Source organism: Daphnia carinata, chromosome 10 (assembly GCF_022539665.2).
Source record: "Daphnia carinata strain CSIRO-1 chromosome 10, CSIRO_AGI_Dcar_HiC_V3, whole genome shotgun sequence".
Taxonomy (NCBI): Eukaryota; Metazoa; Arthropoda; class Branchiopoda; order Diplostraca; family Daphniidae; genus Daphnia; species Daphnia carinata.
In genome coordinates this window covers 6,849,796-6,876,061 of record NC_081340.1, presented here as the reverse complement: position 1 = coordinate 6,876,061, position 26,266 = coordinate 6,849,796, and the positions used below count along the sequence as shown (strand labels likewise).

General features: G+C 40.2%; 11 protein-coding genes and 1 non-coding gene across 17 annotated transcripts; 2 read left to right on the top strand and 10 right to left on the bottom strand.

Moving 5' to 3' along the window:
- Positions 1–1,042: 1,042 nt before the first annotated feature.
- Positions 1,043–2,952, top strand: LOC130701051 (uncharacterized). The gene is made up of 6 exons (XM_059497152.1): positions 1,043–1,455; positions 1,554–1,794; positions 1,909–2,033; positions 2,094–2,463; positions 2,555–2,684; positions 2,744–2,952. Exons 1-6 carry the CDS (start codon positions 1,397–1,399, stop codon positions 2,827–2,829), a joined length of 1,011 nt encoding a protein of 336 aa, XP_059353135.1. The 5' UTR covers positions 1,043–1,396; the 3' UTR covers positions 2,830–2,952.
- LOC130701075 (uncharacterized) lies at positions 2,861–3,565 on the bottom strand. The gene is made up of 3 exons (XM_057523030.1): positions 3,406–3,565; positions 3,194–3,326; positions 2,861–3,125 (listed from the first exon to the last, which is right to left on the bottom strand). Exons 1-3 carry the CDS (start codon positions 3,421–3,423, stop codon positions 2,953–2,955), a joined length of 324 nt encoding a protein of 107 aa, XP_057379013.1. The 5' UTR covers positions 3,424–3,565; the 3' UTR covers positions 2,861–2,952.
- Positions 3,566–4,253: 688 nt separating this feature from the next.
- On the bottom strand, positions 4,254–5,177 carry LOC130701068 (acanthoscurrin-2-like). The gene is made up of 3 exons (XM_057523022.2): positions 5,021–5,177; positions 4,763–4,961; positions 4,254–4,686 (listed from the first exon to the last, which is right to left on the bottom strand). Exons 1-3 carry the CDS (start codon positions 5,036–5,038, stop codon positions 4,367–4,369), a joined length of 537 nt encoding a protein of 178 aa, XP_057379005.1. The 5' UTR covers positions 5,039–5,177; the 3' UTR covers positions 4,254–4,366.
- Positions 5,178–5,817: 640 nt separating this feature from the next.
- LOC130701069 (shematrin-like protein 2) lies at positions 5,818–6,495 on the bottom strand. 2 transcript variants are annotated; one of them, XM_057523023.2, is made up of 3 exons: positions 6,419–6,495; positions 6,130–6,334; positions 5,818–6,068 (listed from the first exon to the last, which is right to left on the bottom strand). In XM_057523023.2, exons 1-3 carry the CDS (start codon positions 6,431–6,433, stop codon positions 5,833–5,835), a joined length of 456 nt encoding a protein of 151 aa, XP_057379006.1. In that variant the 5' UTR covers positions 6,434–6,495; the 3' UTR covers positions 5,818–5,832. The 2 variants fall into 2 exon arrangements, with proteins under 2 accessions (XP_057379006.1, XP_059353150.1); XM_059497167.1 differs by having other exon boundaries at positions 6,130–6,337; positions 6,419–6,461.
- Positions 6,496–7,312: 817 nt separating this feature from the next.
- On the bottom strand, positions 7,313–10,850 carry LOC130701048 (keratin, type I cytoskeletal 9-like). Of its 4 annotated transcripts, none has more exons than XM_059497233.1 (5): positions 10,603–10,850; positions 10,344–10,539; positions 8,456–10,264; positions 7,899–8,382; positions 7,313–7,833 (listed from the first exon to the last, which is right to left on the bottom strand). In XM_059497233.1, the coding sequence occupies exons 1-3, from the start codon at positions 10,618–10,620 to the stop codon at positions 9,393–9,395; spliced, it is 1,086 nt and encodes a 361-aa protein (XP_059353216.1). In that variant the 5' UTR covers positions 10,621–10,850; the 3' UTR covers positions 7,313–7,833; positions 7,899–8,382; positions 8,456–9,392. The 4 variants fall into 4 exon arrangements, with proteins under 4 accessions (XP_059353216.1, XP_057378977.1, XP_059353217.1 ...); XM_057522994.2 differs by having other exon boundaries at positions 7,899–8,901; positions 8,967–10,264; XM_059497234.1 differs by having other exon boundaries at positions 7,899–10,036; positions 10,100–10,264; positions 10,603–10,849.
- On the bottom strand, positions 7,417–7,913 carry LOC130701379 (holotricin-3-like). Its single transcript, XM_057523336.1, has 2 exons — positions 7,899–7,913; positions 7,417–7,833 (listed from the first exon to the last, which is right to left on the bottom strand). Exons 1-2 carry the CDS (start codon positions 7,911–7,913, stop codon positions 7,417–7,419), a joined length of 432 nt encoding a protein of 143 aa, XP_057379319.1.
- Positions 10,851–12,858: 2,008 nt separating the features above from the next.
- Positions 12,859–17,780, bottom strand: LOC130701036 (aminopeptidase N-like). The gene is made up of 19 exons (XM_057522978.2): positions 17,764–17,780; positions 17,273–17,691; positions 16,998–17,200; positions 16,780–16,935; positions 16,502–16,669; positions 16,316–16,425; positions 16,221–16,254; positions 16,038–16,157; positions 15,897–15,960; positions 15,198–15,354; positions 15,031–15,112; positions 14,745–14,925; positions 14,406–14,601; positions 14,053–14,327; positions 13,794–13,987; positions 13,562–13,720; positions 13,351–13,494; positions 13,206–13,281; positions 12,859–13,142 (listed from the first exon to the last, which is right to left on the bottom strand). The coding sequence occupies exons 2-19, from the start codon at positions 17,681–17,683 to the stop codon at positions 12,969–12,971; spliced, it is 2,904 nt and encodes a 967-aa protein (XP_057378961.1). The 5' UTR covers positions 17,684–17,691; positions 17,764–17,780; the 3' UTR covers positions 12,859–12,968.
- Positions 17,781–18,876: 1,096 nt separating this feature from the next.
- Positions 18,877–19,775, bottom strand: LOC130701073 (small ribosomal subunit protein bS16-like). 2 transcript variants are annotated; one of them, XM_059497383.1, is made up of 3 exons: positions 19,651–19,775; positions 19,376–19,559; positions 18,877–19,327 (listed from the first exon to the last, which is right to left on the bottom strand). In XM_059497383.1, exons 1-3 carry the CDS (start codon positions 19,663–19,665, stop codon positions 19,212–19,214), a joined length of 315 nt encoding a protein of 104 aa, XP_059353366.1. In that variant the 5' UTR covers positions 19,666–19,775; the 3' UTR covers positions 18,877–19,211. The 2 variants fall into 2 exon arrangements, with proteins under 2 accessions (XP_059353366.1, XP_057379011.1); XM_057523028.2 differs by having other exon boundaries at positions 18,877–19,559.
- A 971-nt stretch (positions 19,776–20,746) lies between these two features.
- On the bottom strand, positions 20,747–21,509 carry LOC132088421 (uncharacterized). Its single transcript, XM_059497382.1, has 2 exons — positions 21,364–21,509; positions 20,747–21,280 (listed from the first exon to the last, which is right to left on the bottom strand). Exons 1-2 carry the CDS (start codon positions 21,469–21,471, stop codon positions 21,026–21,028), a joined length of 363 nt encoding a protein of 120 aa, XP_059353365.1. The 5' UTR covers positions 21,472–21,509; the 3' UTR covers positions 20,747–21,025.
- A 2,022-nt stretch (positions 21,510–23,531) lies between these two features.
- Positions 23,532–23,654, bottom strand: LOC130701568 (U5 spliceosomal RNA). The gene has a single exon (XR_009004113.1). It is a non-coding gene; the product is annotated as a U5 spliceosomal RNA (small nuclear RNA).
- Positions 23,655–24,114: 460 nt separating this feature from the next.
- Positions 24,115–25,034, top strand: LOC130701280 (succinate dehydrogenase cytochrome b560 subunit, mitochondrial-like). Its single transcript, XM_057523240.2, has 4 exons — positions 24,115–24,186; positions 24,290–24,349; positions 24,417–24,637; positions 24,712–25,034. Exons 1-4 carry the CDS (start codon positions 24,173–24,175, stop codon positions 24,954–24,956), a joined length of 540 nt encoding a protein of 179 aa, XP_057379223.1. The 5' UTR covers positions 24,115–24,172; the 3' UTR covers positions 24,957–25,034.
- On the bottom strand, positions 24,962–25,938 carry LOC130701279 (oligoribonuclease, mitochondrial-like). The gene is made up of 4 exons (XM_057523239.2): positions 25,770–25,938; positions 25,532–25,693; positions 25,234–25,454; positions 24,962–25,168 (listed from the first exon to the last, which is right to left on the bottom strand). The coding sequence occupies exons 1-4, from the start codon at positions 25,872–25,874 to the stop codon at positions 25,048–25,050; spliced, it is 609 nt and encodes a 202-aa protein (XP_057379222.1). The 5' UTR covers positions 25,875–25,938; the 3' UTR covers positions 24,962–25,047.
- Positions 25,939–26,266: the final 328 nt, after the last annotated feature.

Sequence of the window (26,266 nt, the reverse complement as noted above, 5' to 3'; positions counted from 1 at the left end):
TGCATTTTTTTGTTTTGTTTTTTTATTTCTTTTTTTGTTGATGTCGAACAAGGTCCGGCCCGAATATGAGACGGAGCATTATAAGGATATACAGAGGGAAACGACTTGTCTTATCGTTATTGTAAAGCTGCAGAAAGATTGGTGGTGCCACGAACATTTCCAGAAAAATAAATCCCCCTCCATTCAGGGTGGAGGTGAGTGTAGGTGCCATCTTTTATTTTATTTTATTTTTTTTAAAGATTTTGTGGAAGAAAATGACCTAGATTTGTTGTTCATTCCCGTTCCTTGCCGATAGACAAAACTGATTAGCATTTCGAATGATGAACGCAGGTTAAAGTGTCTGCGTTACGATGGTAATTTTTGTTTTGGGACCTTACTTTTTTTTAGTACCAATGATTAGGAGGCAGTAGTTTAAGCGCATAACAAGTGCAGAAACGTGAATATCTGTTACGCTGTCTGGATGGAACGTTGGCGTCTGAAATGTGTGTCTGCGTGATTGCATTATTCACTCTGTGTGTGTGTATACTTTGACCTATACGAATCGTGTCACGTAAAGACACTTTTGCCTCAAAGGACACGGCGACTAGACTGCGGAAGTAGTTCACCTTCGGGAGAAACCGTTAAACCACAAATGTTTTTTTTTTCTTTTTCTTTTTAACATTTCTACCCCATCTAGCGGTCGTGTTTTGAAGCTCGCATCCTTTTTTGCGTTTGAAAATAAATATGCAAATGTAAACGCTTTGTTTTCCATAAAATATCACACAAAGAACCGTAGGCTAAAGCAGTAACGCATTTTGATGACTGTTTTATACACTGTCAATAACCGGCTTTTTTGCCATCGAAGACGATCGATTATTCATTCAATTTCCCACACGTTTACAAAAGAATTGACAATCACATGTATCGTATAACCTACCAGTTCAAATTTCAACCACCATCGACCACGAATAAAATATTTCGACTATTGCCATTTCAATTGCTCAATTTAAATGACAATAGGTCGACATATCTCTCGCGGTTTGTTCGACAGTGGCTGTTTTGCGTGGGCATTGTAAAGCGTCTGCGCCGAAAAATAAGTAAATCAATCTCGGTAAACGAAGGCGAGAAGAAAATAAGGGTCAGGCATTTTCAAAAGAGACGTCAGACGTGTTAGGAGTGTCAGTCAAGAAAACCCGTCCTGAATATCTGATATCAGGGCGTCATTTCTTTTCTTTTTTTTTTTATGTTTCTCTCTTTTTCAGACTCGTAAAAACGAAATACAAAAGAAAAACGAGTGAGACAGGTTTTTTTGTATTTTTACCGCAACACATTGCACGTACTTTTTGTTCGAATTCTATTTTTCTTCAAATGAAAAACGCCCCTCTTTGAAAGAAAACAAACTAAATATCATCAAGACATGTCAAACCAGCCGTCTGGAACAGATTCAGCTTTCTATGTAAAAGACCTGCTCAACGAAGATCAGGTGAATTAAATTCTACAATTATTTCTATTTTTTGATTTATTTTTGTGTTTTACACAATCCAACGTCCACGGGGATGTCCGTATTGGGACGCTCGTCACTTGAAGCAATGGGAAAATCTTTCGAGACGAAACTTGCTGGACCTGCTGAACCGCATTGGACTCAAACGCAAAAGTGGAGCGGCCAATCAACGTGCACTGTCTCGCGTTGATTGCAAGTCAATCCTAGCGCTGATGGCATTCTTGCTCGTAATTCAACCGCATTACTCACCGTTCATTTGGCGATCCGGCTCGGCTTTGCTGTCGGCATTTCTGGCCGGCCGCGATAACGACCAGGTTAGTTCTACTCTGCCAAACTTCGCTACGACATGGCAGACGTGAACCGGTCGATTGCATTATATTATGCGCATGTAATCCAGCCTAACATTTAATTATATTCGAAATGGTTAGTGCATTGTGGCCATGCCAGTCGACACGAAAAATGTCTTCCGCCCTCCGGTGGATTGCGATTTTTGTCGTGACGTTCATCAAGTCGACATAGTCCAGCACATCAGTCCCGAAGATTTCGAATCGACGTTCGTCTGCTATCACTACTAACTGTATTCAACGTTTGAATTAATCTATTGTAATTGCAGTTATGCTTACAGCGGACGGCCGGTGATTGTGAAAGATGCGCTGGCCAACTGGACGGCCGTCGATGTGTTTAGCTACGAGTTCTTCAGCGAGCTGTACACGAAAGATTCGAACGCGTTGGCATCCAGATCTCATCGATGTCAATTCTTCCCGTACAAGACGGAATTCCGTTCGCTGGAAGAGGCTTTGACGATGAGCGAACATCGTAAATCGAATCAGCCTTGGTATTTCGGATGGAGTAATTGCGATTCGGAAACGGCCGACATCTTGCGAAACCACTATTCTAGACCTTACTTTCTACCCGAGCGTTCCGAGTCGTCGCGAACTGATTGGATCTTCATGGGGACGGCCGGATTGGGTGCGCACATGCACGTAAGAACATCGTTCACATTACTTTGCAAATGTAGCTCAAGGAATTGTTTTAATGATTACTCAATCGCTACTCGTTTGTTTTGGAACGAAGGTTGATCACGTCAGCTTACCTTCATGGCAAGCGCAATGCCGAGGGAAGAAAGTGTGGTCACTGGAACCACCTCCGGAATGTCACTACCAATGTCAATCGATGGAAGTCACGGTGGAAGCTGGCGATACCAGTAAGTTTTTAAATTTATTATTTTAAATGAGGACTTTTATTTCTAAACGTTTTCGTCAGTTGTCTTCGATACCAATATTTGGTATCACAAGACTAACGTCGTCTCCGAAGAGGTTAGCATCACCATCGGCTCCGAATACGACTGAATGCATTAAGGATGTACACAATTTTTTAAAATATTTTGATCAATCACGATTTGTATTTGGCGTTGATGTACACATCAAGTGTATCGAATTAATTATTTTAATGTGAAACGTTTAGATTTGTTTTTATCGTCCGTAGCTGTAACCACGAATGGGAATTACCCGACCGTAACCGCCGTGTCCGTTAATCCCGCCGCGTCCCGTAATCAGAGGATAACCAATTAACATAGTTGATCCAGCGATAGGATAGAATCTTGGAACGAGAGGATATTCAGGTCTTGGGTAATGAGTGGCTATTGCTTTTGTTTTTTAAGGGGGAATTTTTAGTTGTTGAATTAATTAAACAGCGTTTTAGCTTTAATGTTACCATGGATGTTGTCATTCGTCTCGTGAAATGCGTTTGACTCTGATTGAAGCGAAACGACTGTTTGTTGGAAATTAGATCCAGCTGGAACGACGCGTTGGCTCCCAGCAATTGTCATTAAGTCCAACACGATTATCTGTCGAGAATAATTAAACATTTAAACTTTCTTTTCGTTTAGAAGCTTAATTATAAAAGTTGGCAATTTTAGATCTTACCACGAGAACGAACTTCATTGTTTTCTTTGATTGACGAGCTGGCACTGTATTTTAATGTCAAAGAATAATCGTTTCCAGCTGCTCTGTGGTAATGTTTGCAGACAATATGTTGTGTCGATGTGAACTGTTGATTTAACTAGTTTAGACTGCGTATATATTTTTACTTTCACGCTGCTTTCTCTATGTCGGGATGAGCAAATGTATGCTAATAATGCGACGTTGCTTTCCCCTGCTTTCCTCGAAGTTATAGGTTAGGCTGGAAGTAGACTAGAACAAGAACATCATGTTTGAAGAACCTGTTTCAGTGTAGCCACAATAGTTGGGAAAGCTAGAGCCACACCTATGCTAGGTAGAGTCCTTCCCGCTGTTCGTGCATAACAAAAAATGAACCGAAAAATACGCCCATTTTTCCCTAACGTAAAAAACAAAAGGCGATGCCAATAAATCGAATCTTGAGGGCATATTTAAATTTTTTACTGAATCAGCCCAAAAATAACTTCATTTATGTCGCATTTTAGTTTTACTAGTCAGACAAGGCTTCTTAATTTTTGCCATTTAAGGATTTTTCGCTTTCATTACTACGTCATGTTGTGATCTGCACGTCACTTCATTATCAGTGTCGTTAATTTAAATGAGGATTGACGTGACGTGTTACATAAACTTTGTTGTGGTTTGGTGTGCTAATCTTCAATATAGACTAATTTTACTGCACAGTAATGACCAATACATTTTCTGTGGGGCTATGTTTAGACAGTTGGGGAACCATAAATTTACACGTGATTTTGACGTGTTAATCTCCGAAAGAGAGTGAAACCTCAAATTTAAAAAAGCTGATGGTATGTTACCTATTTATTTAATATAAAACTATATGTGTATTTGCAAGTAATAATATACAAGTCAATGTGACAATAACAGGTGATGAATTATGTTTAACAGTGTATGTATAATGTCATGCTTTAGTTTATCTCTTGAAACCATATCCCCCATATCCACCATATCCACCTCCATATCCACCTCCATATCCACCTCCATATCCACCTCCATATCCACCTAAGCCTCCCAATCCATATCCACCTAATCCTCCATACCCATCTATTCCGGTTCCGTAGCCACCCAATCCAGCACCATATGCTCCTAAACCCGACCCATAGCCACCTAATCCACCCAAACTGTATCCGCCGAGTCCGTAGCCGTATCCGAATGGAGGCAATCCAATAGGTGGATAGCCAACAAGAGGGTAACCAACCAGTGGGTAGCCAGCAACTGGGAATCCATTAACACCTGATGAAAACACAAATATTCAAACAATTATTGATTATCAGTGTTTTTCTAAAGCCCTATTCATTGCCATGGTTACCTTTTTTGTCTTGATGTTTATAGTATTTCTTCAACCAATGTTCCAATTTGTGTTCGATTACCTTTAGGCCTGATTCACTCTGTTCCAGGTCAAAGGAAGGGCCCTCTTCATAAACAGATTTCTCCAGCCCAGTCACTGAAATGGCGGAAGCATCTTCTACCGGCTGTCCACCAACGACGACCAAACTCAACAAGACAACCTGTTTGCAAAGGTTCGTGAAAACACACACTTACAAAACTAATAAGTATTTCAACTTACTGAAACAAACGACTTCATGTTCGAAAGATCGCGATTAGATTAGTCCACTAGTTTCTGTTTAAATTTGCATGGAAGAGCAGGTTATGTTTGCTTGTAACTCTAGTGGCTGTAGTTCGTTGACTGTATGCCTTCTTTTTGTTTTCGCCGTGGCTTTCGTTTTCGCTAACTGGAAAAGGTATACTCGACTGGGAGGACGTTACGTTTTCTTTTTTTAAAAGATATATTGCCAAAGGCTGAACATGCGCAGATTAAATAATCATGCATGCCAAGAACCTGCTCTAAAGGGTGGACACAAATAACTACATTTACGGAGAGGGAAATCCTTTAAGTTTCCTTAAAAGATAAAAACGGGTCAAGGCTTCACAGATTGCTGTTGTTGGAACACACGTTTTTTCTTTCGTGCTACCACTGGGTGGCTAAAAGCACACGCCAAAGAACTTCATGGTAGTGAAAGAAAAATCGTTGAAGGAGGCAAGTGTTACGATGTCATTGCGTTTGTTGTCCAAGCTTTCTGTTCTTTTCATCGACTTTTATTCGATAATGCAAAGAAAACTTTCTAAGCTCATACAAGGATCGCATCGAGTTACTTTACCCTCTTTCTTAAAGGACGATGCGTATTCAGCCGTGATTTACATGCGTTACGGAATAGTTACGCCATCCAAACTATGATAAAAAATGCGACGCTAGTTCTTTAAGAAACAAATGTATTGGTTTGTAACACTTTCACATTTTCAAATGGAAATGTTTTGATAATTTTACGTGAGTCATAAGTTAATGCATCGTACCGTCGTAAGCTCTCACTTTTTTTCAATTTATCTTCCGTATCCGTATCCGCTTCCGTAACCGCCATAACCACCATAACCGCCGTAACCGTCGTAAAGGCCATGGGATCCCCCATAACCACCGCCGTAAAGGCCATGAGATCCCCCATAACCACCACCGTACGGTGCGGCATAACCGCCGTGATAAACAGGAGTGTAAACGGGAGTGTAAACGGGAACTGGATATGGATACGCAGGATATCCACCGTATCCACCATATCCATAACCTTAAAAAGAGAAATTTCTTAATTGACGTGCTTGACGAAGCAAATCGTAATGCGTTAGTACCGGATCCGCAGCCTCCCTTTTTGTAGCACTTCTTCAGCCAATGTTCCAACTTGTGTTCGATAAGTTTCAAACCAGCCTCACTGCCCTCCATGTCGTGAATAGGTTCCGCTTCAACGGCAACTCCTTCAGCTGGAATTCCATGCGGAGCACCAGCTTCATCGACGGGCTGGCTAGTCACGATAGCCATAAATCCTAAGAGAGCAATCTGCTTTTGGGGAAATAGAAAAAAGAGTAATAGCTCTATAGAAATGCAATCAGTCCTTTATGGCACTTTGGATTGGAACGTTACCAGAATAAATTTCATGGTGGAATTGATGGAGTAAAATCACTTTTAAGAGTAGGTGTCTTGCAAGAGAGTCAGCGTTTTACTGATGGATTATTTCAGCTCAACTACGTTGTCTTTATATACTGAATTCATTTCCTATTTTTTCTTACGAGTCTTGCGAAGGTAACGTACTTGAAGACGTGACGCAACTATCGGAAATTCAACGTCGAATATGAAAACCTGACTGGATACGAACTGCCTCGTGTTTTTGCAATGGGAAATCCTGGTGGCTAAAATACATAAACAGGTCAAGGATCTTTTTCAATTTTGGCCAAAGGCGAAATACCAAGTTATTGACGGCTGACTTCTAGCTGCTTTTCCGTTTCCTAGTGGATGCTGTATGTTGATTAAAAATATAGAATTTAGGATTTCGTGCGGGATTTTTTTAGCGGCTCTTGTTTAGGACATTGCATCCTTTCTAATTAATTCATTGGTAGGCTGTTTAGAAATGAATTAGATTTTTTTGGGTGTTGAAATCAGGTTAAGGTCGAAATGTAACACGTTTGTAATATTATGCATCAAATTTTATTTCGTAATGCTTTTCATTGAGTATTCCAGTTTGCTTGAATTCTTTACGCATTTCTCCATGCTAATTTCTGCGTGCTGGTTTTTAATTCGTTATTTATTTTGGTGTGGTGACACATTGTATCGAGTCTCTCGTTTATCGTGAAATTTACACCAGTTGTGACAACTACAACAAGTTAATCAGGCTAATTCTTTTAATTTCAAGTCACGCGTTCAATTCATTTTCAAATCACTGTTACGTCACATTCAAGTTTGACGTGTCGTTCAATCAAAACCGACAGTAGCCGTTTTTATTATACCTTTTGTCAGACAAATGATAAACTATGCTAAACATTTCGTCACACACAAGTTGTATTGGCACTCTACATGAACAGGTTTTATACATTGCTCGAAATCAATGGCACTTAGATAAATTAAAGTTTTAGTGATGGTACAGATTATCTGCCAAAGCCGTATCCTAACCCACCAAGTCCGTAACCGTAACCTGGAAAGCCGTATCCAGGGAATCCATACAATCCACCAAGTCCGTAACCTCCGTATCCACCTAATCCGCCGAATCCATGTCCGAATCCGTGCCCATATCCATGCCCATGTCCGAATCCATGTCCATGTCCATGCCCATGTCCGAATCCATGTCCATGTCCAAATCCGTGTCCGAATCCATGTCCGTGGCCAAATCCACCTTGGCCGAAATGTTTAGCAGACGATTCATTTGGAGTCAAATCGTGTTGGGCAGAGTCACTCGACTCGATGGATTTTGCCACAACGACTTTTTCAGCTGAAACGGAAGCCGGAATCGGGGCTTCGCCAATGGGCTGGCAAGCAGCAACGACAGCCATGGCTAACAGAATACTCTGAAATTCAAACAATAAAAAAATTAGGATCAACTAAAACAATGCGATTGATAGGGAATGCGTACCAATATAAACTTCATCTTGAAATGCTGCGTGAAATTCGATTTCTTAGAATCGTTCAATCTTACGAGAGAGTCCGTAGCTGACTGATGCTAACCCCAATGGAGTCGGCAAGCTTTATACAGCGCATGCCTTGCCTTCTTTCGACCTATAGCAGGAATCTCAAGGTAGAACTTACCACAGAACATGGTACTGCCATCCTGCCTCGTTCGTCTCCTTCAAATCCACCGTGCTAGTAAAAAGTGGGATTACGCAACAATTTTGATGTCAGCCACGAAGAGTTTGGGTACGAACTAGGCGATCGTCGAAGACATTTACGGTCATCAGCATCGTTATCAACCGACCTTGTTCACAAACGACGTAGGAATTGCTCTCAGGATTTTCTTTTACCTTCGTTTTTGGTGACTCAGTTCCGGAATTGAAGGCTTGCAAAGGTGGACACGATCAAGGTTTTTTTTTTTTTCCTAAGTTGGCCATCTTTTCCGGAAACTAAACAAAGTATTTACGAAAATGAAAAATCCGGGAGTGGAAACGTGGAAGGAAAGGGGTCAAGGCTCTTTACGTTTCTCCTCTTGGCAATTATTCAAAATGCAAATGTTCTACTTGCTCTGGGTGTAGGCTGTGTTTTATCCACACCCATTTTCATTTAGCACGTAGCTTTTCTTTTCTTTTTTATGACAGGCTCAGGTATTCAAATACCAGTTGATGTTCGACAACTTCCTATGAGGCAAAACATATGCAAATGAGTTCCAGCTGAAGGGCGTTATAGCTGCTACAAACGTGTTCTCCTAAAACCTTTAAAGGTAAAATCGAAATACTGTAAGAAGTACAATTACTATAACAGGTAGGTATAGTCGATTCCATGCTTAAAAAATTTAAAAAAATTTACGTTCGCAGTAAAAGTTAATTCATTGTGCTGAATCTGTACGGTGAAGGGTGTACGCGACATAGTGACGAGGTCGCACAATGAAATGTAGGTTACATTTTGATTTTCCAGTTTCTTTTCTCCTTTTCATGCGTAAAGACGAAATGTTAGGATACTCTCTTAATCAAAGTTACCATTCTGCTATCACCGACAGCTTTTACGTTGGCTGAAAAATCAGTGGTAAAAGTCTTGATGGAAGTTCTTTCACGTAGCAACGGTGACAAGTTGTTCCAAAACAGAAACTCTGCGAATAATTAGAAAAACAAGCACGTCCTGTCCTAAACTAAGCGGTGATGTAAAGCAAAGCTTTTTCTTATCTTTTCTCGATTCTAAAAATAAATTGTAACATTTTTATTTGATGAAAGTTCTCTTGTTATAACAAAAGATATAATAGAGATGATTTTGCTTTAAATATTCATGAATGCATAAGAGGACGCAGAGAGAATTCAAATCGTTTCGACATGATTGGGACATCCTTACGAAGAATAACAACAAAATGAGAAAGACAGGGAAGTATAATTGATGCATAGTAATTGAGATTGAAATGTGCTTATCCACAATGGCAGATAGCGATTTATCTTTGCTTACTTCCAGATCCTCCTGTTCCGTCCGCTTTGCCCGAGCTACCCGAGTCGCCACTCTTGCCAGATCCACCCGAGTCACCACCTTTGCCTGACGCACCTGAATCACACCCTTTGCTGGATCCGCCACTTTTACTAGATCCACTGGATCCCCCGCCTTTTCCCGATCCGCCACTGTTACTGTATCCATACGAACCACCATTGCCGCCGCTGCTGCTTGATTCGCCTGATCCACCTCCCTCACGGCTTGATCCACCCGATCCACCGTACCCACCCCCTGATCTACCACTATATCCTCCTCCGTAGCTTCCACCTTTACCCTTCCCTTTCGATTTCCCTCCATGACCTCCGCCGCCATAGCCTCCGTCGCCATAGCCTCCTCCACCTTTGCCTTTGGATGTGCCTCCGTAGCTATCGCCTCCTCCGCCTTTGCCTTTGGATGTGCTTCCGTAGCTATCGCCTCCTCCGCCTTTGCCTTTGGATGTGCTTCCGTAGCTATCGCCTCCTCCGCCTTTGCCTTTGGATGTGCTTCCGCTATCACCTCCTCCGTAACTGTCCCCTCCGCCTCCCCCATAGCTGCCACCTCCACCGCCTTTTCCTTTACCTTTCGATTGCCCTCCGTAGCTACCACCTCCGCCTCCTCCATAACCATCACCTCCGTCGTCTCCTTTACCTTTTGATTGCATTCCGTGGCCATCACTTCCACCTCCGCCTCCTCCGTAGCTACCACCTCCTCCTCCTCCTCCTCCTTTGCCTTTACTTTTTCCTTTCGATTTTTCCCCTCCATAGGAGCTTTCGGAATAGCCTCCATGACCACCGTATGAACTTTGGGAATAGCCGTAACTTTGCCTTTCATATCCATGATCTGAAATTTAGAAGAAAAAAAAATTAATTATGGTATTCAATTTCAAAATCTCTTTCGCGTTAGTAACGTTTGAAGTTACCGTTATGACATTGGCCTTTCTGATAGCACTTTGCAATCCATTTGTACTTAAAGTACTTCAAGAGGAGAAACTCTTCGGACTTCATGTCGATCATGGGGTCGTATCGTCGGACGCGAATGCCATGAGAATTCGGGACATTCCGAAAAACGGGCTGGATAAACGAGGTGGACACGAAGCCAAATATCAGCTGGGCAAACTGTAAAAACATTGAAAACAAATGCAATCTTTCTCACTTTTCGTTATTAGGCGAAGTGCTTACCAGAAGACTGAGTTTCATCTTCGAATATTGTGTACGCGTGAAGGTGCTCGTGTCATAAAGAAACTTGGTCAACTGATTAGTTGAATGACTTGTTACCTGGTTTTGTCATTTTTGGCCTTTCGTTTCACTTTCGTTAACGTATTTCTAGCAAGTGGAACAGCTGTGATTCTTATGGTTTCTCAATGTGGTCTAGCAACTTTACGGCTCTCCATGACGTTAAAATTTTTATTGCACTGCAAATGGACTAGATGTGCGTTAAATCCTGTTTGCAGTGCAGATAACGAACAGATGAATGGCGTCGACATTTCATAGCTCTATCCTTAACTAATACCCAGTCTGGTATGTGTGTTCAATAAGTTTATCGATTCTTACCCTGGAAAAAGATGTAGGTCACGGCCACAGGTGAAATGAAAGAGAAACCTGCGGGAAAAATAGAAATACTTTTAGATTGTAGCAGTGGACATTGTGTTTATTAGCTCGAGTACTTCTTACGTGTAAAAATGAATGTCGATTCCGTAAGGCAGTAGCCAGAAAGCAGCGGGAGACTTAAGGCAATGTCTACTCATTTATGCAACGATTTGCGAACCCAACCTTTACGTGCAGTCGTTTGTTGTTACCTGCAATGTTAAAACGATTAGCAAAAAGTTTCTGAAGGACGCTTAAATGATTGAAGGAGGAGGGGTAGGCATTTTTTGTCCAAACTGCCGAGAAAAGGGGAAGCAGCCATCTTGGGTTTCGATCACTCAAGGCTTCCAAAATTTTCATCTCCCCTCATCACCAGTCACCAAACAATTTATCTTTAGAAAGGTCTACGTTGGATATGCTTCTAGAAATACACCTCCAACTATCATCTCCAACTATAATCTCTTTAGAAGCACGGCTAAGTCACGTAAGCATTACCGCACCTGAACCGAACCACTCGAAGAAAAGAAATGTACGAATTGAATGAGTTTTAACGTGCCAGAAAACCATTTTCTAACCCTTTTGTAATTGTTCGATTAACTTTACTGGTTCAAAATGTTTTACATTCAATGTTCCTTTAATCATATCAACATATCTACAATTAATTTTTTCCACTTTCTTGTCCGTTCATAATAACTTAATCTCTGCCCTGCGACTATATCCTTCCCACTTTTCCAACAATTAGACAAAGAACAGTATGTTGCCATTTGCAAATAATGACATCTTCGCCAAAATAAATCATTCATTTTATGATCTAGAATTTTCCAAAACAAAATCGCAACGTTGTTTTGCTTGTCCCATTGTGGTGAGGCGCCAGGCGCACTTTTTTTTTAGTCGTCTTCCCGCGTCGGCGTTTTAGGCTGATCCTTGTCGCCAACATAAATTAAAACAATTACGTACAATTCAAATAAAATATTAAAACTAACGAGTCAGTGTAAGATCATGGTCAAGCTTTTACCGTCGTCAAGCCCATCCATTTGAAGCTGCAAACGTCTAGTGGTGAGAGTTCAACGTGGCCAACATCAAGTAGTAAGTTCTCCTTGCTTTCGTTTTTCATGTGTCGATCGAAAAGTATTTCTCTTTTCACTCTGTTCGTATTTATAAAACTCTCTGACTCTACATTTGGACACAAATCGAAACCCGTTTCGTTAACTTTTTTGTTTTGGATTTGTCAAACTATTCGGTTCGAAAATATTTCAGAAAATCATTCGTATAGACATGTCTGCCGAAATTAGAAATCGTTGCGAGGTTTTTTCAGACCGTGCCCTTCCATGAATTCTTCGTTCAAAACCTGTGCTGTTGACGTTTTTATCATAGTTTGTCATCACAGCATATGCCCAGTTTGATTTAACCTTGGGCTGCTTTGAACATTGAATAGAGTCGATGAAAAGTCTTACACTTCCTGCAAATAATTCCAGATTCCAAATTATACAACCCCCATTGTGTAGTGGTTTAGCTTTCTATTGATGAAATCATTTTTTTGAAGCCCAGTTAATCAAATTAAATTGTCCAGCCCTAGGCTGTGTTGAACCATGGCTGATAAAACAGCTGTTTTTGGTTTCCATGTTGGTTTTTTTTTTTTTTGTTCTTTTTGTTACCAGTTTTTGTTTTATCAACCAGTTATGAGTAATTGCAGACCTTGTTACGGGGAATTAGATGTGTAACTTAAGACAAGCGGAAGACCTTGTTCTATTGCAAAATATTGCCTGTTTTCTGAAATAATGTCTTGTTGGCTAATAAAAGCTTAGCTTTCTTGCTTATTAGAAACGGTGGGGATTTCCCAATTGCTGAAAGTACTTTTACCCTGCTTTTATATTGAATTTGCTATCCTATTGCTAATGTAACAGAAAATAGAGTTAAACACTCTCCACGAATTGAACAGAAACGTGGAAACCATCTTGTTTTTATTGGCGAATGGCTTCGAAATCCTTTGTTGTTTGATGGCCGGCCAGCCAGATGCCAATTTCCCCTTCGTTGAGGGAAACCCATTGTATGTTTGATTCGACCGTTTGTAGTCCTTGTTTGACGCTGTTGGAATTACCCAAAATGAGCGGGTGGGCGTCACGCAGTTGAATTAGCTAAGGCAAGACGAAACAGTTGTTTCATCAGTAATTTACTTGCAAAAATGATTGTCGACGTACCTTGTCCAGCCCAGCTTGTGTGTTTTGGCGAGTGCAAACGTAGCGATACCAAGTGCCGAAGTAAGTAGATCCAAGTCTGTTAACAGTTCCCCACTCACAATCAATCGTTCAGTAAACAAATATTTTTTAAAATTCTTTCACTTACGCGTTTTGAATATCGTCCCATCTATTGATCAAGAAATCAAGTGCGATTTCATTGCCGATAGGATTATTTGCCACGTTGTTGAAGACGAGGTTGACGTCCGACCTCAAAATTCCTGAAGTGGGGTCCAGCAACATGTCCAGCAACCTGCCCCCATTTTTATATCATGGCGTTTCCATTAGCGAATTTTGATTGTGTTTTTTTTTTTAATTACCCTGAAAGCACAGCAGCTTGTTTGCTAGCGCACATGGCAACCAAGAAGCTTGTATCTCCTTTCGTTTTGTATTGATTGAAAGCGAAATCGTATTCGGCCTGGCCGCCGTTTTCGATAGCAGTTCGTAAAATTGTTGATTTTTCATTCGGCGAAACAATCCTTTTTTTTTTTTTTTAAACCGAAAGTAATTTTAAATAGCTGCGTTAGAATAATCTTTTGAATATGAATTTACTGGGCGAGATTGTCAGGTTGGCTCATCAGCGTGGCATACGTGCTTAGCGAGTTTTGGACGCAATCGGCGACGCCCAATCTGCATGCCCAGTTCATGGCGTCGATGCGACTGTATTTAATCAAATGAGGATCGGCCTGCGTCTCCTGGAACCCGATGGCCGTGTAATAAGGCTCGACGATGCTAGTCATGTAATTCTGCGCCAATCGTAAAACAGTTTAGGCAACCATCCAATGGATTAAAAGAATAGGGGGATGAGTACCTTCCAGTTGGGGAATTCTGCGAAATTGTAAAGCATAATATCGATGTAATTCAGCTCGGAAAGGACTGCGTGCCACGGCACGTAATCTCGTTCGTTTTTCAGGTACAAAGTGAGGTCGAGTGCTTCGCTGTAAGGTATCAACTCTGTCAAAGCCAACGTGAAGGCGTCGTCGAGTAGCTGAGCTCGATTGTTATCGGAGACGCGTTGATGATCGGCAATCAGCTGATCACGAATGAGCCCGTAATTGACGGCATCGTAAGCCACTCGGTAATAATCTGTTAGACATTGTAAAAAAAAAAAATCATCCACTAACTAAAAGAGCTCAAAAGTATTGCATCTCATTTAGCACATACTCTGTTGATCGACGTTAAAGACGACCCATTGATTAGCAGCGGCTCCTAAGCTAGGCAAAGTTTTGCTGACTTCGTCAACTGATAGCCAATCTTTGCTGGGTGTCTGAGTGTAGTCACTGGTGTACGTTAGAGGGACCCACCATTGATAAACAGTTGGGTCTGTGGAGTCGTTGCTCTTGCGCAGCAAAAACCGGTTCTATAAACGGGGATGCAAAGTTTCTTTTGATCAGCTCGAGGGTCTTTGACTTTACCGCATTTTCTCTTTCGTTTTTTTGTTTTGTTTTTGTTTTCATTCTATAATTGAAACTGCGCATTCGTCTTGTTTGGACAAATTCGAACCTGAGTCACGGTGGCGCCGCCCGTTTGATAGTTTCGAGTCACCGTAATGAGAGGGAAACCCATTTTGAACGTCCAAGTATCCATGATCTCTTTGACAGTTGCTGGAAGGAGGACGTTTTCCGAGTCAGCTTGAGTTTGGAGAGCGGCCCACAAGTTGTCTTGTCCAGCATTGCCGTAAGCACTATTGCCATTGTAGACACAGAAAAAAGTATATTTGAATTTCCACGAATGCAGTCTCGCAATCTTATTATTTTTTTTTTTTAGAAAAGGGAAAGAAATTCTTTACTTGTCGTTGAGGTAACGAGTCAGACCGCGTTGAAAAGTTTCGAAACCGATAAAATCTGCGCACATTCGGATGACACAGGACCCTTTAAAAAAAATCGAATAGAAATTTCATTTTATTTTTGAAACGAGTGATGTTCAATCGGTATATCCTTGCTGGGCCAAACGAACCTTTCTCGTAGGAAATGGCATCAAACATGGAATTGATTTCGGCGGGTGTGTTGACCTCGATGTTGATGGGTCTCGAAGTCTCCAGCGCGTCGATGCCGAAAACGTATTGCAAATTTTCCAGAATAAATTGGTCGTTCATCTTGAAATCCGGCTCCACCTAAGGCAGTGGAATACGTGACATAAGCTTACGCTCTAAGTTGTGTCATAGACAATTTCTAAAAGAAATATCTGTGCTGACAATGGCTGCAAATTGCCCTGATTTCTCCACGTTAACAAAGGCACTAAAACAAGCATTTTCTTTCTTTCATTCTTCTTCTTCTTTTTTTTTTTTTTTAGGTAAAAATCGAGTTTTTTTTTTTTTTTTTTCTTAGACGTGACGACGTGTTTTTCGTATTTGTCAAAGTAAAACAGTCCGGAAAAGGTTTCCAATTTCCAATCAACTTTCTCCATTTTTTTTTTTTTTTGCTATCAAGATTAGATGCAAGATGATGTGCGGCTAGACATGTTTCTTCTTTAGAAATTGTCGGGAAAAAAAAAACTAGTTTCAATTCTGATTAATTACGATCGATTTACGCTTGTTAAAGATGAGAACTTTCACTTGCACCTTTTTTGGGCCTCACCTGAAGCCTTGCCCATATAAAATTCCTTTTGATTCAACTGTTTTTAAATAATTCCATTAATTGTCCGCATTTTCCTTACCGCATCCGTGCCGAGGTATTCCATGTACGAAGCAAATCCTTCGTTCAACCACAAAGCGTTCCACCTTTTTTCAAGTCCCCCCCACGAGAAGGAAATTAGAAAATTTCGTTTACCCTGATTTGAATTTTAAAAAAGTATTACCAATCCATTGTGACTAAATTGCCAAACCACTGATGAGCGAGTTCGTGAGCGCTCACGACTGCGGCCAATTGAATTGCACGTGCGGTAGCAGTGTTGGGATCTACGAGTAGATATTGTTCCCTGCATACAATTTTAGTTAATAAAATTCCCTTAAATGTTTGCCATAATTTGAATCGCTTGTACCTGTAGGTAATCAAACCCCAATTTTCCATAGCTCCTGTAATTAAAAAAAAGGGATTTTGAAATTAAAGGGATTTTCTAAAAATAAATAGACGGACCTGCGGCAAAGTCCGGAATGGCGGCCATATCTTGTTTGGGTAGTGGGTAGTCGATGTTGTAGAAGCTCTCGAAGAATTCCAAAATTCGTGGGCCGATATCTCGTGAGTAACTTTATGTTTTTGTGCGTTAAGTTCAGCTTTTATTACGCGATAAAGTAGAAAGAAAAAATTATGTTATATACATACTCTGTAAGATTGCGGGCATCCGGTCGGGCCCAAATGCGGAACTCGACGTTGCTGAGTCCCGGTTCTGCCGGAATGCCAATGAAATCCGACACCATAAAAGCCACAAGATACGAGGACATAATCACTGAAGTCTGGTAGTTGTCCCAAACGTATCCAGGCATTCCATCACTACCTCGTTGCCATTTCAATTTTTACAGACAATGAATTGTATTTCAATTCCCTTCTTTTGAATTTCGGAATTTTTTGTGTGTTAAATTTGTTTAGAAATCAATACGTACATTGGCTCGGTGGTGATCAGTGGCATGTTGCTGGTAGAAGTCCAGGTCTCCGGACGGCCGAGCGTGACAGTGAAATTAGCTTTCATGGTGGGCTCGTCGAAGCAAGGGAAAGAACGGCGGGCATCGGTAGCTTCAAATTGAGTCACGGCTAGATACCTGTGGTGATGATTTTAGCGGGCTCGTTAAATTTATTTATATTAAATTTTATTTTTTATTACTTGGTCACGCCGTTCTCGACGTAAGACGATCGGTAAAATCCCGCCAACAGAGCGTTCAAAATCGAAATGAATTTCATGGTAATCTTGTACTGTCTACCGACTGTCAAAGGCTGAGACACTTGGATCGTAATGAGCTCACGAGTCGATTGTTCATCGATGAAATTGACGACGTTAATCGGATTGCCAGTCTGTTCATCCGTTACCTTTTTTTTGCAATTTACGCAATCAGCTTAAATTTTCTTTAAAAATATCTATTCTCATTTTTGTCGTAGTACCGTTATAGAAGTTAGATCGATGGTTAGATCAAGACTGTTCATGGAGATGTTGACAGTTGAGATGACGCAATCGACGAGGATTTCGACGTATCCATCGGTTGTCCAGTTGCCCACTTGAATGAACGGTAGAAGGCGGACAGTGTAGAGGCGAGGCAAAATGTTTCCTGGTAGCCGCAAATCTTCTCCTTGTCTCGGCTGCATCTCAATGTTTTTCGGGTACTTTGGGCGATAGATATGGGCCTTCCGGGATGGAGTGTACCACCAACGGCTAATTCCATCGACCGGGTCCGGCACGACAGCTGGCTCGAGTAGACGTAACTCCACCTCATCAGGGCCGTCATATTGGCCGTTGTCGTAGGCCGCGCAAACGGCGATCAAGAGGACGAAAAGCAAGCTCTGTGATATCTTCATTCCTTTGTCTTTATTAGAGGTTAGTTTCATTATTATTTTATTGTTAATTGTTTGAACGGAATAATAATGAGATTACTTACTTGAATTACGAACAGCTTACTCGAGCTTCATTAGCCGAGTGACGCTGTGGTTTTTTGTGATGCGTATTTTCAGATGCTTTTTTTTATCACTTGTTTAAACTAGATTGAGATTGACGTAAGACGCTGGGGCACCTATCCGGGTCATTTTAAATCATGCAACACCGTCACTTGTCGCGATAATTATAGATCCTTTTTTATCCGTTTGTTTTTTTCCCCATCGAGATGTAGAGATCAATGTCTCGGTGGGGTTGTAGCTATCTCAAGCTCAACAAATGATCTAAATAGTTTCTATGCAGCCAAAAATTCCAAAAAGATATCGATAGTTTGAAACTTACACGATTTTTTTGCCCCAAATGATTGAAGGATGTATTTGAGCATTTTCGTTTCCGATCGAGACATGAAAGAAAGTTGAAGGGCAATCTGCTTCTAATATTACTTGATTCAAATGTTTCATCGTTTATTTATCGAGGGGAAAGCAAATGAAACGACTTGTACGACAAGACCTAAAATTATCATAATTTTTTTTTTTTTTTGAATTTCATTTTTTAAAACTTGTTATTGTTGTTGGTCTTTTCCCAGAGTACTCATAGGTCTTTTCCCCTTGGTCCCTTACAACAACAACAATAACAAAAAATACCTTTTTTTTATACAAACTTTCATATGATAGCCATATCTTGTTACAAACTTAACTTGTTGCTCCTCTGGACGAAGTGGAAACCTCATTGACTAATCTCGAGCCATCAGCCATCGAAACCCTACATGGTCTTAAAGATGCAAATGTATTTTTTTTTTTCCTCTTGAATTCAAGGTCGTGTGAAACCTACCATCAAACTTTGGCCATTGTTTAAAACTTATTTATGCGGTATATCCAGTTGCGTCGGCCTAACTTTCTTTTTTCATTCGCTCTCTCTTTTATCGCTCCATCGTTCGTTTAATTGTAAAAAATTAAACCGAACATTGAGCACTCATTTCTTTGTGAACGCGTTTACAGACTTTTATGATCGATCATTAAAAAATATAGCGGGATTTTCAAACGTGTAACTCGGCCGCACTTGGCTAGTAGTTAACGCGTAGTATTATTTGATTATTCATAAATACGTAACTGCTGAAGCGTTCACATTTTCAAAAAATTATATTTCATCCTCAAAAGATAAGTGGTTTACATAAATGGAACGCTAGCATTGAATTGAGCGTGACGTGAGAGGAAAGAGGTGATACTTGACAACAGACAAGTATCGTACGAAAAATGCGTGAGGAAGCGAATCATTCAAACGAGGAGCGTTACATTGAAAGAACAAAAAAGAAATGGAGATATAATCGGATAGCGGCACAGCGCGTTATCCACCGTATAACAAAACAGGTCAATCATCAACAGGACTCGTGTAAGATTTAAAGAAGAAAAAAAAAACACACACATCATCGTGCAGCTGAACTTCGTGTCTGAAGTTCTATTTTCTACCGTAGGACGAGTCGGGTTTCTTTTCTTTCTTCGGTTTGCCGTACGATGATTTGGGTGCCTTCTCCTTCTGAGGCTTGGCTTTGGGTGCACCGTACGATGCTTTAGGTGCCTTCTCCTTCTTGGCTTTCTGCGGAGAGCCGTAAGATGCTTTAGGTGCCTTCTCCTTCTTGGCTTTCTGCGGAGAACCGTACGACGATTTAGGGGCTTTAGGTTTGCCGTAACTCTTAGCGAACATCTCGGCCGTATCCAAATCGTCGGCGATGATCGCCGTTTCGCCCTTCTCGCCTTGCAGAGGCACGGCGTTGACCATCACTATTGCGACGAAGATTGCGATCAGCTATCAATGCGAAATAAAAACAAGACAAACATTAAAAATCGGGGATTTTGGGAAACCATCAAATATTTCGAATTGAAAAAAAAAGACTTACCAGGAAGAGCTTCATTTTGTGGTAGTAGTCGCTAGATGTTTAAGCAAGAAAGTGTGGCTATTTACCGAGCATCGCTGCGTTTTTATACTGTACAACTGCCTGCAGGGACGAAAGAAAAAAAAAAGCGAGTTTTCGTTCAACAGTGCGTTCGTCTTCCCTTTCTTTCTCTCTTTCTCCCTTTCTCCGCCTGCCTCTCTGCGTTTCCGTAGAAGTGCATAGATGAAGTTGCCGGGGCTCAGAATGTCGCTACATCGCACGACTTAACAGGCTGGACACTCGTCTTGCTACTTAATTATTATTATTTTTTTTTTTTAACGTGAAATTTATCCTTTTAAAAGACCAGGTAGGCGAGTATCTAGTTTGTTTTGTTTGTTATCAAAGTAGGAGAAAATATGAAAAGAAAAATTGTGTTTTTTTTTTTTTTTAATTGGAAATTGGATAGGCAACTTAGGTAAACTAGGAAAACGAAACAGATTTTTAATGGAAGACTGGCGGCCTTGAGCTAATTGTTTTCCACAGCCGAATAGTTCAAGTGAAAATGAAAGCTTTTTTTTTTACAACGTACATTTGTGTAAAACCAACACAGCTTGTTTTCCTTTTTTTTTTTTTTTTTTTTTGAGATGAACAGATGGTGTCGTCGTACACACGTCATTCAAATGAGATCATCCGTCGAAAGCTAGTTTTTTTTATTTAAGGTTTTTATCATCTTGAAATCATCCCGTGCAAATCTTATAACTGTTGTTGCGTCCAGTGAAAATCGACTAGTCGTCCGGTTTGTAATCCATTTGACATCGAAAGAAAAGAAAAAAAAACGAACGAACCGAATTCGTTGCTAGAAAGATATTTTGTTGTTGTTTTTTTCGAGGGAACTTTCACTACATTTGAGAGTTGCCAACATTTCCTGTACAGAAATTGGAAAGCTCGTGTGTGCCTTTCACGCATATTGGCCATCTGCTTTGCCTAATCTCTCCCTTTAAGTTTCTCTGCGATTTCATCAACTGTCGGCTAAAATATCTCGGCATAATGCAATGGCCGCTGCAGATGAGGCCACTTTTTCTTCCCCAATTGTTGGCATAACATGAGGGCACGCAAAGGCTTTCTTTACAAAAGCGTGTATTTCAACAACAAAAAATCAAGAGCGAAAAAAGAATTCCCTTTAAGTACAAATAACTTGAAGCACATTGTGCCGTAACAAGTTGGCAACGGTGATTGACAGGTGAAAGAAATGGTACACGTTGTGCAGAGAAAGCTCGACATTTTTTTGGGTTGTTTTTGTTTGAGTTGTAGCTCTGCCTGTTTTTTTTTTTTTTTTTTTTTGTTTTTGTGCGTTTTTATTCACTGGAGAAACTTGAATGCCACGAAGTGTGTATTCCAGTTAACCCTTGTGGAACTTCTTGTAGTGAACCGGAGCTGGATGGTAGACGGGAACGGGATGGTAAACAGGTACCGGGTGATAAACTGGCCGATAGACGGGGACTGGATGGTAGGCCCGGTGTTTCTTGTATTTCTTGAGAAAGTGTTCGTCTCCGACCAAGTCGTGCGCCTCACCGTCAATCGCTTTGGTCACCTCGGCTTCGGCTGGATTAGCCAAACAGATCGTTGCCCAGATCATCAGCAAGGCGGCAATCATCTTTTAGCATGAATGTAAACATTCAATCATTTGCAATATGAATTTAGTTTATTGTTTGTTTTAATTTTATTTTATTCACTTACCATAAGGCACTTCATGTTTGCTCTAAAAATTAAAGGGTTGTTCACGCTAGAAGACGTTGGCCGGGATTGGGTTGAATATGAGTCCGTTCTTCCGCTCTTATATACCATCAAGACCGATTACCATCTCGAATTGGCGAGGATTAGGTTTTCCGCAACCGACACGGGTATCCCCTCCCCCCTCGAAAATACAAGGCTCACGCATTTCATGATGCGTGGCAAGGTGACATTGTCTATTTCGCCTTGCTATTCTAAATATTTTTTCCACTGCGTCGCTACTTTTACCTTGAAACCATACAGGTCGATAAAATTGAAAGTTACGAGTCGATCTCGCACCTTTTGTTCAAGAGAAGTTCCAGAACGGTTTAGGCCTTTAGGGGCGTTGCAACATCGTCCTCGCCGACATGATGTTGTTTCAAAAGGGAAAGAGATCGTCCTTATCTCACGTATTTCTTACGAAAATAAACAAAACAAAAACGCGACAATAAAATTGTTTTTTTTTAAGGGCGTTTTTGTTGTGCTCGTAGATCATGTTAATCGAGGTTGACCTTGTTTCACGATGGTAAAACCGAAAAAAAGTAGATCCTTTCCCATATTTATCGGATATAAAATCGTAACTGAGGAAATGCTCGAACATTAGCGGTGTATTTCTCTTTGGCATTGAAATGTCCACCTCCAGTCGCGTCGTTTGATTGTTCCAGAACATCTAGTTTGGGAAGCTTGAGAAAAAAAAGGGGGGGGCGGGAGAAAAAGTAAAGCGACCGTAACAGGAGGCTCGATGAACTTGCGCAACATGGCCTTTTGAAGATGCGGGTCTTTGCGACTACCGGAAGGTCGCCGAATTTCAAGGTTGTCTTTAAAAAAAAAACGCACAGTCACGATGAACGTGTAACAAACTCTGTTGAGTCCGAAAAATAACCAAAACCAATAACCACCTTGTAGCGTATATAAAGGCTGTTCCATCCGACTAACACTCAAACCAATCTTTTCCAAGATCTTGAGCTGTGAACAACTGTTTATTTTGCGACAACATGAAGCTTTTGATGGTAAAAAACGTCTATTTTAAAATTCGTTAAAATTTAACTCAAGTCCCATTTTTCAATTTCCTTTTTGCTGTTGAAGATCTTGGCTGCGTTTTTGATGATGTGGGCAACTGTTTGCTTGGCTAATCCGGCGGAATCTCAGGTGGCTGTGGCCGCCGATGGTGAGGTTCACGACATGGTCGGAGACGAACACTTTTTGAAGAAGTATTACAAACACCGCGCCTACTATCCAGCTCCCATCTACCGTCCTGTTTACCATCCAGTTCCGGTTTACCACCCAGTTCCTGTTTACCACAAAAAATACCACAAAGGTTAAATCGGTGTTTGTAAACAAGAATTCATGAAAAGTCCCCATTGTACCAAAAAAAAAAAAAAACATGCCAAGCTTTCTTTTTCTCACCTGTCATTGCAATTAATCATCTTGTTATCAGCTAACCGCATGACGTTCCGTTACAGAAATTTCAATTGAGGTTTCTTGCTCAAATAAAGACAAAAAATTGACACAATGTTTCTTTTTGCTGGAAGGGCCAATGCTTAGTTTCCATGGCAGAATATGTCGACTAAGCTCAGACATGAAAAAAAGTACCTATTTATCTATTGCCTTTAAGTACTTGCAATTAGACCTTAGCTAATGTGACCTAATCGATTTTTTATCCAACCGGTTCGTCCAGTTTAAGTTTGTAGTTTAAGCTTTTAATGATTGAAGGTAGCTCCTAAAACGTAAACGAATCCGTTTGTTTTGTCACCATACAGGCTCGGGGATTTATTAAGAAAAAAAAAAAGAATATCTGCCAAGCCAACGGTAAAGCATGGTGTTTTATTTGGCCCGGTAAATGTGGCGTATTCACTTGGCACTCACTGGCTTGGCGTCAGGACGGAAAAACAAACAGTTGGATAGGATGGCGTTGGCCAAATTGAAAATGGTCCTGCAACAGATTTCTTTGTTTTTTTATGTAATATGAAAACCAGAGGATGTAAAGAAGTATGTTTACAGGAGCTCAAATCCATAATCCATTGCATTGTTTACTAAACTCGACGATGACATTTGATGCAGGATTGTACTAATTCGTTACATACACTACATATTCAAATGAATTGCTTAGAGTTTTTAAATTTATTTATTTAGATGCCCGGTCTAACGACCAGGCTTTCGAAAAATTAGTCATATAGACTCATCAATTGCTCCCCACCACGGAAATCTTTAGTAAAAGGCGAAAGATTTATCCGAGGGTTGATGGGAAACCAGAGTAACTTTACATAGGAAAACAACTCCTACTTATTTGATGTCTCCAGCGGACTTTGGTTTGCGAAACGTCGTTATCGTTTAACTGTTTAAAACAAAATAATGCTGCACAAATCGTGGCAAACTAGCAAAACACTGTACAAGTCATTTCACAGAACAAAGTTCATTTTCATTATTAGGTGTTTCCTTGTGTGTAATATGCTGTTTTTAAGAAATGTTAAAATTTGGTGGAAAAACTTAGGAATCGTGGGGAACACCAGATGAAATTGCCCGAAGGCTATTGGGTATATCGCTTATCGAGTATCGCGTGTCAAATATCGAAAAGTAAGAACGGACAATAAAAGCTCCATTTATGTTAAAGGACTGCAGGTAATTTTTATAATCTATGAAAAATTGTAGTACGTGCATTCGGTTTTGCAGAATGGATCCAAATGTAAAAACAAAAATTATCCTATTTGAAAATAAAATAAATTAGAGTTGGCAGCCTTGCTAGTAAAACATCACTTTGTCGACCGTAACAACAAACATGGCGCTTCTAAGGTAGAATAAAATCAAACCGTATTGTAAAATATGATAATAAATCATACATGATGTATTTTGCATAAAGATTTATTATATTTGTTTGTTCTCAAATCACCATTAGGGCAATCATAAGAAACAGTACTCAAGCCAAGCTCCTTGCAGCAGCCCCAGCTAAGTCATGGTAATAAAGTTATATGTATAGTTTTAAGACCTATTCTAAAGGCATAGCTCATGAATTTATTTATTAGGCAACCAGCCGTGACAGCTTCCACATTTGGCATGAAAAGCATAGAAGCTAATCGCAGTAAACCTCTTACAAATGAAAACTTTGAGGATAAGAACAAACGGTTACAGCGCCCTATTTCTCCCCATCTAAGTGTTTACAAATTCCAGTCTAACATGGCACTGTCCATTACACATCGTTTCACTGGTCTTGCACAGAATGGATTTATTTACGGTCTTGCTCTTGGTAATATAACCATCCTAGTTGGCAAAATTCTAAATATTTTTCTGTGGAGTCTGTAATTATTTTTTAAATCTTAGGTGCAATGACATTACCAGCATCTTTTCCGTATTACCTGGGGCTCCTCGAAGCTGCACATCTTCCATTAGTTGTGTTCGCTGGCAAGATCCTTATTGCTTTCCCATTTTCCTACCACTTGATTAATGGCATTCGGCATCTTGTCTGGGATACCGGGTACAGCCTTACAATTAAAGGAATTGAAAGCACAGGATATCTAGTCCTCGCTGCTGCCATAGCATTAAGTTTATATTTAACATCCCTTTAAAACCGTTTGTGCAAAGTAAGTGCATTGTATTTACAGTTTTGTTTCTGGGTGGGTGTGAATAAAGGTAGTAAACTGTTACAGATAGGATGTTTTATTTGAATAGATTTTCTTTGTAAAAGCGCAGTTCTGCTAGGCTTTCTTTAATGTCTTCCATGGCCCTGTGGTTTAGGGATTTTTTTGGCAAATTATTCACAGCATTTGGATACCATCTCCTAAATGAAAATCATTTGTTTATATCCCACAGCAGGTAAAAAAAAAATTTAAGTTCAGGTATTACTTTCCAAACTCCTTAATTGTAGAAACATCTATAATGCGATAGTGTAAATGATGAATCAGCTTGGGCATATACTTGTAAAGAAAGCGCTTGTCTTCTCCAATTGAATTGCCAGCTAATGGGCATTCCCCTGGGTTGGTGTGGAGCTCAACAAAATTTAAAATCTGTTTTTGGGCATCTTCAATGCTTATCTTGCTGTTCCTACATGCTTCTGTAAGACCAGACTGAGTAAGAAAATGAAACAAAATTTAAATTTCCAAAATGTTATATGATAGAAACTTATTGATTTCAGCTAATCTACCTCTCCATGTGTTTTCTTGCACCATTCTCCCATTGCATCTAACACTGTGTCAGGTTGATGTATTATAAGATTTGGGCCTTCAGCAACCAGATTCAGATCTCCATCAGTAACAAGACAAGCAGCTTCCAGAATATGGTCTTTGGTGTCATCCAATCCAGTCATCTAGATGTAAATACAGGGACCGGTAATTATTAGCTTTTTTCTTTTGTACTTGAGCAGACGCCATTTGTGTCAGTACCTCTAGATCCATCCATATGATTCTGTGTTGAGTAGCACGAGGTGTTGTTGCCATTTTTCGCCTACATAAATTATAAGAAACTAATTTCAGATGTTTTGTGAACATCAGCCTGAATGATACTTTAAATTTGATAAGCTTGCAAAGAAGTTTTACTCCACATGTATCCCAGCCACAGGCTCAAGATAATAACTATCACTTTCTACTACTTTTTTTGCAGACGAATTGCTAATGCACACTTTGAAAGTTGTAACAGTAATGCTAATGCTTTAATTTCCCCAACGACAGAAATATTTTCATTTCCGTTGTTCAGTTTTCATTTTGAACTCGCCGTGCGCTTTATCTAATAATTTCTCTTTTCATCATGCCTTGTCCACATCGAAAAAAATTTAAGGAGATCCTAGTTTTTTTTAGGTATACTTCTTTCTTCCAAAAGCTCAAAAATCATCTGATCATAAAAATAAAAAATATGTACAGTTTAATGTTACAGTTTAAATGGA

Excerpts from the sequence above, each read along its gene's own strand:
- LOC130701051 (XM_059497152.1), top strand. The coding sequence starts at position 1,397 with ATGTCAAACCAGCCGTCTGGAACAGATTCAGCTTTCTATGTAAAAGAC. Across the intron at positions 2,464-2,554 it reads GATTGGGTGCGCACATGCAC|GTTGATCACGTCAGCTTACC; the intron begins GTAAGAACATCG and ends TTTGGAACGAAG. Across the intron at positions 2,685-2,743 it reads GGTGGAAGCTGGCGATACCA|TTGTCTTCGATACCAATATT; the intron begins GTAAGTTTTTAA and ends CGTTTTCGTCAG.
- LOC130701075 (XM_057523030.1), bottom strand. Across the intron at positions 3,126-3,193 it reads GACGAATGACAACATCCATG|CAATAGCCACTCATTACCCA; the intron begins GTAACATTAAAG and ends AAAAAACAAAAG.
- LOC130701068 (XM_057523022.2), bottom strand. Across the intron at positions 4,687-4,762 it reads TAAACATCAAGACAAAAAAG|GTGTTAATGGATTCCCAGTT; the intron begins GTAACCATGGCA and ends TGTTTTCATCAG.
- LOC130701069 (XM_059497167.1), bottom strand. Across the intron at positions 6,069-6,129 it reads AAAGGGAGGCTGCGGATCCG|GTTATGGATATGGTGGATAC; the intron begins GTACTAACGCAT and ends TCTCTTTTTAAG.
- LOC130701048 (XM_059497231.1), bottom strand. Across the intron at positions 10,265-10,343 it reads GAAAGGCCAATGTCATAACG|ATCATGGATATGAAAGGCAA; the intron begins GTAACTTCAAAC and ends TCTAAATTTCAG.
- LOC130701036 (XM_057522978.2), bottom strand. The coding sequence starts at position 17,683 with ATGAAGATATCACAGAGCTTGCTTTTCGTCCTCTTGATCGCCGTTTGC. Across the intron at positions 14,926-15,030 it reads ACTCGTTACCTCAACGACAA|TGCTTACGGCAATGCTGGAC; the intron begins GTAAAGAATTTC and ends CAATGGCAATAG. Across the intron at positions 13,721-13,793 it reads CAACCTGACAATCTCGCCCA|GATTGTTTCGCCGAATGAAA; the intron begins GTAAATTCATAT and ends AAAAAAAAAAAG.
- LOC132088421 (XM_059497382.1), bottom strand. The coding sequence starts at position 21,471 with ATGGTATATAAGAGCGGAAGAACGGACTCATATTCAACCCAATCCCGG. Across the intron at positions 21,281-21,363 it reads CAAACATGAAGTGCCTTATG|ATGATTGCCGCCTTGCTGAT; the intron begins GTAAGTGAATAA and ends TCATGCTAAAAG.
- LOC130701280 (XM_057523240.2), top strand. Across the intron at positions 24,350-24,416 it reads GCAGCCCCAGCTAAGTCATG|GCAACCAGCCGTGACAGCTT; the intron begins GTAATAAAGTTA and ends TTTATTTATTAG. Across the intron at positions 24,638-24,711 it reads TATTTACGGTCTTGCTCTTG|GTGCAATGACATTACCAGCA; the intron begins GTAATATAACCA and ends TTTAAATCTTAG.
- LOC130701279 (XM_057523239.2), bottom strand. The coding sequence starts at position 25,874 with ATGTTCACAAAACATCTGAAATTAGTTTCTTATAATTTATGTAGGCGA. Across the intron at positions 25,694-25,769 it reads TCATATGGATGGATCTAGAG|ATGACTGGATTGGATGACAC; the intron begins GTACTGACACAA and ends ATTTACATCTAG. Across the intron at positions 25,455-25,531 it reads GCAAGAAAACACATGGAGAG|TCTGGTCTTACAGAAGCATG; the intron begins GTAGATTAGCTG and ends TTTCTTACTCAG.